This window comes from Episyrphus balteatus, chromosome 1 (assembly GCF_945859705.1).
Source record: "Episyrphus balteatus chromosome 1, idEpiBalt1.1, whole genome shotgun sequence".
Taxonomy (NCBI): Eukaryota; Metazoa; Arthropoda; class Insecta; order Diptera; family Syrphidae; genus Episyrphus; species Episyrphus balteatus.
In genome coordinates, this window is record NC_079134.1 from 87760783 (window position 1) to 87769669 (window position 8887).

The window sequence follows — 8887 nt, forward strand, 5'->3', positions numbered from 1 at the left end:
TTGATGTTGTCCACTTTCCACGACCTTGCAGTTCAGTGACGTACTCGTTGGACCATCGCTTCCAGAAATGAGTTTTGACAGCGTTAATTCGCCGCCACCTTTCGAGATAGCTTATGTCGGAAACCTCAGTCAATAGTTCAGGAATCGCCTTGAGAGAGGACCCGATCAGGAGATGTGCTGGTGTTAGGGCTTCGAAGTCGTTTGGATCTGTTGATATAGAAGTAATAGGCCTCGAATTCATGATGGCCTCAATCTCGACAAGTGCAGTTGACAGCTCTTCGAATGACAATTTGGCGTTTCCAAGGCTGCGATACAAATGACCCTTAGCGACTTTAACTGCAGCTTCCCAAATTCCACCAAAATTGGGTGCCCTGGGGGGTATAAAAGTGAAAATTTCATCGGTTACGTCGCGCTATCGGTTTCGTGTCGCGAGTGCATGGTGTTGGTGCTAAAATCCAGGAGAAAGGAGAACAAAATCCAAGGAGAAAACTCTCATCAATCATCCCAGAAGAAGACGAACCAGACGAACCAGCAGGTTAAAAAGCCAGAAAAAATTGTGGGAAATAAGTATAAAAATTCCCACCCAGGTATGTCCGGTCTGAATTTTATTCAAATGTGCGTTGTTCCAGCATCATAATTCATAATTTTAAAGCTAATTACAACATAAAAGCTAATAATAATAATACAAAAAAAAAAAAAAAAAAACGCACATTCGACATACAAAAAAGACCTTAAACTTGCTATTACCTAAATCTTCAAATATACATTATATATATATTTAAACTATATACATAAAATATATTCTAACTATATTTAAATAAAACTATGAACAACATATCCTGCTTTATAAATAAATTTCATAAATAAATATTTAAATATAAAACTACATAAACTAAATAACATATATCGAACATAAATTCATTCGCTAACCATAATCAGCATCCGCATAATTTATGGTGCTTTCATCACGTAAAAATTGATAAAATCCACAAAAGTGTATTTACGATCCACTTTTGGGCGAAACACACACACACACACACACACAATATTAAAAAGCTTTCGTTTCCAACATATTTTCGAAAACTAACCCATTGACGCACTCACCACACCATTGCATAATATCGTTTCGCTCTATTCGCTCGTTCTCTCGTTACTTACAATCCACAAATAGGATCCATAGTATACACACCTGATTTCGATTTCAGTGCACAGATCAACATTTCAGCACACAACATCATTGATTTCATTTATCGCTTTGCTCTATTCGCTCGTACTCTCTTATCGTAGCCACATATCATCTCCATGGTATATACACCTGATTCGATTTCAACTTGATATCAGTGCATCGATCTTCATTTCGCCAATACATCATCACCCAGGTCGTCAACGTTGTCATCATCGTCATCATCGCCATCATCGTCGTCGTCGGGGGAGATTTCTGCTTCATGATCAATTCACTGATAGAGCTTTTTTGAATTGCATTTTTTGTCGTTGAAATGCAATAAACAACTTTTGCCTTTTCGTAGGTTTAACCTTCAATGCTTTGAAAAGAAATTCTTAGTACAGAATAGATTCGCTTGTTAAAATTGGATTTTGGATTGATCTCAATTCTCACAATCTATCTTTGAATTCAACTCGCCGTGAGATTTAATTTGTTGGGACAGTTTTTTGTTGGGAAATTTTATTCTTTACAACAGGGTTGCCACCTAGCATTTTTGATTTGTTGAATAAATTTAATTGAATTTTCAATAAATTATAATCGGTTTTGTTTTTACTGTCGCTGTTTAAAGAATGATTGAAAATTAAAAATCTACAATGGCTGAACCAACACTTGATGAATTAAAACAACAACGAGCTTCCACTAAAGGAAGTATATCTCGGATAAAGAATATCGTGGAATCAAATTCTAACGCCCTAACTTCAACTGAACTTGAATGTCGCCTAGGAATTTTGGAGTCGTATTTTAAACAAATATTAGCATATCAAACCAAAATAGAAGTTTTATTACCAACAGATACTAGTAGAGGTGAAATAGAAGATTTGTACATCACCGCAAAAACTAAAATTCTTTCGCTTTTGGGTACTGGTAGACGAAGTAGTGTCGCAGACATGACAGTTTCTACTGTCCCACATACAATTAGTCATCTTCCAAAACAACGTTTACCAAAGTTTAGTCGAAGATATTCAGACTATAAAAATTTTATAAATTCGTACAACAATTTGGTAGAAAATGATTTAAGTTTGACAAAAATAGAAAAATTTAATTACTTGCTTTCTTGTTTGAGTGATCAAGCTCTTGGCACAGTTAAGGCTTTTCAAGTCACGGAAGCCAATTACCCCAAGGCACTTCTTAGTTTGAAAGAGCGCTATGATAATGATTGCCTCATTTTCTTAGAATATATCTCACAGCTGATCGAATTACCCAAGGTTCAAAAAGCTTCTTCTGTTTCTCTACGGAGCTTGGTAGACAATATTTCGGCGTTGATTAGTTCGCTACTTTCTATAGGATCGCATGAGAATATTTGTAACGCAATAATAATTCATATTGCGATGTCGAAGGTTGACACAGATACACAATCGAAGTGGGATGAACAACTGGACTATAAGAAGTTGCCGGATTGGAAGGATTGTGCCAGCATACTCAATAAACGGTGCCAATATTTGGAAGCAAGAGATAGCAAGCAGATTCGTTCGGAACAATGCGTGAAGACATTCAACAAACATTCATCAACAAAGCCAACAATAGTAAATCCTCATCGCCCACAAACTTCGCTTGCTGCAAACCAACGATCCTGTATCTTATGTCGAGACCTTAACCATTCAATTACAAATTGTAAAAAATTTCTTGAGCTTTCGGTTATGGATAGATTTTGGAAAACCAAGAAACTAGGCTTGTGTCTGAATTGTTTAGGGAAGGGTCATAGTGTCTCTAGATGTCCGTCGTCTTATAAGTGCAAGACTTGTAAACAAGCACATCATAGCCTTTTGCATAGGACTCAACCTGCAGACACCAATTCTGGTATTGATACTCCCTCAGATACATCTGGTCAAAGCACATCGGCTGCAACTCATTCCGCAATGGAAAAAGAGCAAGTTCCTGAAGCACAAGTTATTTTAGCAACAGCATTAGTTCTTATCAAGGACTCATCGGAAGGCTTTCAACTCGGTAGGGTTCTACTAGATTCTGGTTCGCAAGTCAATTTTATTAATGAAAAGTTCGCCAATTCACTTGGTCTAAGGAAACATCGTAAGAATGTTGACATCGTCGGAATAGGAGTGACTGAAACAAAAATAAAATATCAAACTCAATCAACAATTCGTTCACGATATAGCAACTTTGAAATTTCTCTCGAGTTTTTAGTTGCACCTTCCATCACTGGGTATCAGCCTGAAGCATCTCTCAATGTAAGCAGTTGGAATCTACCTTCTAATTTAGAGCTTGCTGATGAGAATTTTAATCAACCGTCACAAATCGATTTATTGTTAGGGGCTGAAGCTTTCTTCGATTTATTAGAATCAGGTCAGATAAAACTCGGAGAGGGACTTCCATCATTGCAACAAACTGCATTAGGATGGATTGTATCTGGAAGATACAAATCAAAATAAAACACTTCAAAGAAAGCATCGTGCGTAGCCAATACACTTGAAGTTGGTCTTGATAAATATTTTGAAAAATTCTTTGAATTTGAAGAAATTCAAGGTCTACGGTCAATATGGTCTGAAGAGCAGAATGAATGCGAAAAGCATTTCATAGACACAATTAAGGTGCTTCCTAGCGGTCGGCTTATGGTACAACTACCATTCAAAAAACATCCTAGCTGTCTTGGAGGCTCTTACGATATTGCTTTTAGAAGATTTTTGTCGCTTGAGCGTAGGTTATCCAAAAATGCATCAATAAAAAGTCAATATTCTGATTTCTTAAAAGAATACGAACGTTTAGGTCACATGTCTCTGGTTCCCAATCCAAACCTTGATGAAGATCATTATTATCTTCCGCATCAATATGTATTAAGGCCTGATAGCGTATCAACAAAGTTGCGTGTAGTCTTCGACGCATCTTGCCGCACATCATCACAAATTTCTTTAAATGGAATACTAATGGTGGGTCCTACTATACAGGATGAGCTTTTGATTATTTTGCTACGTTTTAGACTTTATCGATACGCGCTAACTGCAGACATCGTTAAGATGTATAGGCAATTCCTTGTGCATCCATCGGATAGGAAATTCCAATTCATCTTATGGAGAGAAAACGAACATACCCCAATACAAACTTACCAGCTCAATACCATAACTTACGGCACATCATCTGCACCCTTTTTAGCAATTCGCTGTCTTCAGTATTTGGCTGAAATTAACGTCGAACGTTTTAGTCAAGGTGCTGCTGTTCTTAAGTCGGACTTTTACGTTGATGACATGCTAACTGGGGCAGACGACTTGGATACTCTTTTTCAAAAACGGAATGAAGTCGTTTCAATTTTGAGTACAGCTGGCTTAGAACTTTCGAAGTGGAACAGCAATCATGTCGCTTTAATTGAAAAAGCTACACCAAAGGACATCAAATTGACTGAATCCAATCTCACCAGTACGTTAGGTATTTCTTGCAACCCTCGTGCTGATGAATTCATTTTTTCATACAAACCTAATCGGGTCTATACAAAATACACAAAAAGATCTATTCTCTCGCTTTCGTCGTCTCTTTTTGATCCAATGGGCTTGCTTAGTCCAATAATTATCCGGGCTAAGATACTGCTACAACAGCTTTGGATAGAAAAATTCGATTGGGACGAAAATATTTCTCCAAATCTCTAGAAAACAATATCAGATTCCAGATACATGGGTTCGCAGACGCATCTATGAAAGGGTATGGCTTCTGCATTTATCTGCGGAGCATTGACAATAGTGGGTCCGTAGGAGTGAAACTTTTAGTCGCCAAATCCAGAGTTGCTCCTGCAAAGAAGAGAACACTTCCCCGCCTAGAGCTCTGCGCAGCACATCTCTTATCGATTTCGTTTCTTCGCTCGATACAAATTCTCGTTGTTTTTTCGCTCGCTTTGTGTGGAATTCACTCGGCCACTTCAAAGTCGAATCTAAGTATTTGCTTAACGAAAAAGATAGTTAAAAAGTACAAGTTGGTACAAATTAATTTCGAATCTTTTGCTCAATTCGCCACCGTTAAAATAAATAACGCACCAACCAGGATCAATCTATCTTTTAGTCAAAAAAGTATATATAGAGATCCCGGGTTGACGGTCAATTTTTGTACTTGATCGTTCATTTTTTGGCGCCCAAACGTGTTTAAAGTGGTAATCCACATAAATTCCTATAAAAATTTAAAAAGAAATAAATTCTGTGTGAAAACTTATATATATCTTGCACTAAAAGTGACAATAAAAACTATAAACTTAATCAAAAAACTATAAATCGCTGCATTTTGATTTCGTTGTTCGCTACTTTTTATTTCGTCTCGCCACAAGTTTTCTCGTTTTTCGCTTTTATAGTATATCGGCTATAATATAGTAATTGAATTTTATAGGAAAAAGAAAAAGATACAACATAGTAATATTGAAAGAAAATGTTGGTTATATTCGCTTAATTTATCTCAACCAGGATCGTTCTATCTTTTTAATAGAAAAGACAAAATAGAGTTCCCAGGTTGACGGTCAAAGTTGTTTGATCGTACATTTTTTGGATGTACCTTGGATTTTATAGCTGAGGTATGCTCGTCGGGTCCAGGGTCAACCAAGGGAGGTACTGAAAATTGACATATTAAAAGATCATTTATAATTTTTAAACCTTTATTTATTCATAAAACTTAATAATAAAACACTATTTTACTTTAACGGCGGTATCTCGCGGCAACTCTGGTCTCTGCTATGGGCGGTCCTTTTTCTCTGGTTTTGCGCGTAACGCAATGCTGGGTTCTAACCAGTTTTCAACAGAGTGACCTCTGGTTGTTCAACGGTTTCTAACCGGTTCTTCAACGACTCTTAATCGGTTTAGCTGTAAGGTTTCCCTTAGCTTTTCAACGGTTGTAAACCGGTTGCTCACAGAGTTTCCTCTGGTTTGCAACGATTTTTTATCGGTTTAGCTTTAAGGTTTCCCTTAGCTTTTCAACGGTTTTGAACCGGTTGCTCACAGAGTTTCCTCTGGATTTCAACGATTTTTAATCGGTTTAGCTTTAAGGTTTCCCTTAGCTTTTCAACGGTTTTTAACCGGTTGTTCACAGAGTTTCCTCTGGATTTCAACGACTGTTAATCGGTTTATCTACGGTATGGTACCGGCTATACATAAACTTTAGATCCCTTACCACTGGTGGGGGGAAATCTTTGGTATCCGTATGGTATTTAGGCTTTAAGTTAAACACTCTCAACCTGCTTTTTGCTGGCCCTTGGGTGCCTTCTTATTAATATATCTGGCAAAAAGTGGGTGTGAATTATAAGCACACAAACGATAAAATATCATATGAATTCCATTTTGAAATAGTCTTATATGTTAATATTTACCGTACCAACTTTATAAAAAAATATAAACTGTTATTTGGCGCCCGAGCAGGGACCATAAGGTCTTTTCCGGAAAAATCCTAAGGAAAGTAAATGGACCAGTAACACCAGAACCGAAACCAAAAACTACCGGAACCCGATAAACCAGAAAGCCGATACACCAGAAATCCGATACACCAGAAAGCCGATACACCAGAAATCCGATATACCAGAACCGAAATTACCTGAAGCCCGGTACAATAGGAATCCGATAAACCAGAAAGCCGATACACCAGAAAGCCGATACACCAGAAATCCGATATACCAAAACCGAAATTACCTGAAAAACCGATACACCAGGAATCCACTATACCAGAACCGGAACCGAGAATACCGATACCAAGAAACTCAAAATGACTGAACCCGAAGTACAAGACAATTTACTTCCCAGTATAGGAGCTATTTACCTCTTATCAAAGAAGGAGCTCATCGAGCGAATGAGTAAATTAAACATCAATACTGAAGGGACAGTAAATGTACTCCGTAGTAAGTTTAGCACTTACATGAAAGAAGCCCGGCTTCGTAAATCAGCCGAAAACTTGTTTGAAGATTTGGAAAAAGTCTTGGAAACGAAAGGTGATGAAGAAGAAAAACGAAGCAGTCCCGAGAGCGAAAATGATGGAAGCAAATGCGTTGTAGCAAATCCTGGAGCAGCTACATCAGCAAGCACTTCCACTCACACGCTGCCAGCACACCCACCGATTAACGAGTTCGACAGTCTTACCCGAGAACCAGGAGTTAGAGATTGGTACTATCCAGTTCCAAATTATGCTCCGCCGATGTTTTCTGCTAATGCTGCTACTTTCACTCAACCTCCTGCAGACGTTGAGAGGCTAAGGGGCAAAGCACCCCACATGTTTTTTTCAAGACCCACAGTATGTCGTGAAGTCGATGTCATGAATACTGTACGTAAATGGGGATTAAGATATGATGGGTCAGGCAGCGCACGCGAATTTATTGAACGATTAATCGAACTTAACGAAAGCTATAAAATTCGAAATAACGAAATTTTGAAAGCACTTTCCGAAATATTTAAGGGACCCGCCCTTGAATGGTTTCGAATAAATCGAACTGCTTTTGTCTCGTGGGATGAATTCCAAAAAGCTTTCCTAACCTATTTCCTTCCGACAAGGTTTATAAATAAACTGGAAGATGAAATAGCTAGGAAAAGTCAAGGCCCTAGAGAAAAAGCTAAAGATTTTATAAGATCGTATCAATATCTTGTGCATCAACATCCCAACATGCGTTTAAAAGACCATGTCGACAAAATATATGATCGTTTACGTCCAGAATATCATTTGTATATTCGGCGTAAAGATTTTGAGACCCTTGAAGAACTCTCAGGTCTGGCGGAAGAATATGAATATATTCGTAACGAAAACAAGCTCAACAACCCTGCTAAAGCACCAGAAAAACCGATAGTCGCCTCTCGAAATTTTAGAGAGACAGCTTCGTCGCCCGACCAATATGACCGCCGAACTCATTGCTGGAACTGCAAGCAGCGAGGACACAGCAAAACTAATTGTCGACGACCATTCCGCATGTTTTGTTCTTATTGTGGAGAAGATGGCCGATTATCAAAAGATTGCTCTTGTCACCAGCAAAACCCTCAAGCCTCAATAATGGAAAAGAATCCGGTAAATATTGTATTGAATGACTCGAATAACAAAAACTCACAAGAAAATATCCATAACAGGCCGATTGCCATGGAGCTTATTCCGATAGAGGCACAAACTAGTGTCGGTCAGACACCCCACACCATAAATCAGAATCACAACAATTCCGAGTCCCGCCCATCAAAGGACATAGCCCAAAATAATGAAATGGAAAACCAAAGCAATCAGAAAATTGAAAATCCACCACATCCACTCGAATGTTTAAACGAAGAACCAGAAAACATCAATCCAACAACCAGCGCAAAATCAGTAACACCATGGACTGACCCGTGATGTTTTGTAAAAATGAAAATAAATCAGCAAACTATTACCGCCTTAATAGACACAGGTGCCACACAAACATTTATAGATACAAACACCAGACAGCTTCTCCGAAAACTTAAAACTCCGGTCAGATTCCGGAAAGGCGAAATACATTTAGCCAATGGCAAGCCAGTAGCTATTAAAGAACACTATGATGTTTCACTTAAATTAGCCGACCAGGAAATAAAAGTAGAAGTTACATATTTAAAGGAACTAACCCATGCTATCATAGTAGGGATGGACGTTCTTCGGAAACTTAACTTCTCAATGAAAATAAATAATTGTGAACTCGCACTAGAATCTAATAATGTATCTGAGCAACTTCAACAGCTTTGTTCTGTAAGAGGAACCCCTCTTACTACTGAA

At 38.0% G+C, this 8887-nt stretch overlaps 3 protein-coding genes across 3 annotated transcripts; all 3 read left to right on the forward strand.

Moving 5' to 3' along the window:
• Positions 1-1815: 1815 nt before the first annotated feature.
• Positions 1816-3606, forward strand: LOC129908150 (uncharacterized). Its single transcript, XM_055984478.1, has one exon. The coding sequence runs from the start codon at positions 1816-1818 to the stop codon at positions 3604-3606; it is 1791 nt and encodes a 596-aa protein (XP_055840453.1).
• Positions 3607-3945: 339 nt separating this feature from the next.
• On the forward strand, positions 3946-4812 carry LOC129908160 (uncharacterized). Its single transcript, XM_055984490.1, has one exon. It carries the CDS (start codon positions 3946-3948, stop codon positions 4810-4812), a length of 867 nt encoding a protein of 288 aa, XP_055840465.1.
• Positions 4813-6895: 2083 nt separating this feature from the next.
• Positions 6896-8301, forward strand: LOC129906926 (uncharacterized). Its single transcript, XM_055982917.1, has 2 exons — positions 6896-8179; positions 8239-8301. The coding sequence occupies exons 1-2, from the start codon at positions 6896-6898 to the stop codon at positions 8278-8280; spliced, it is 1326 nt and encodes a 441-aa protein (XP_055838892.1). The 3' UTR covers positions 8281-8301.
• The last annotated feature ends 586 nt before the right edge of the window (positions 8302-8887 follow it).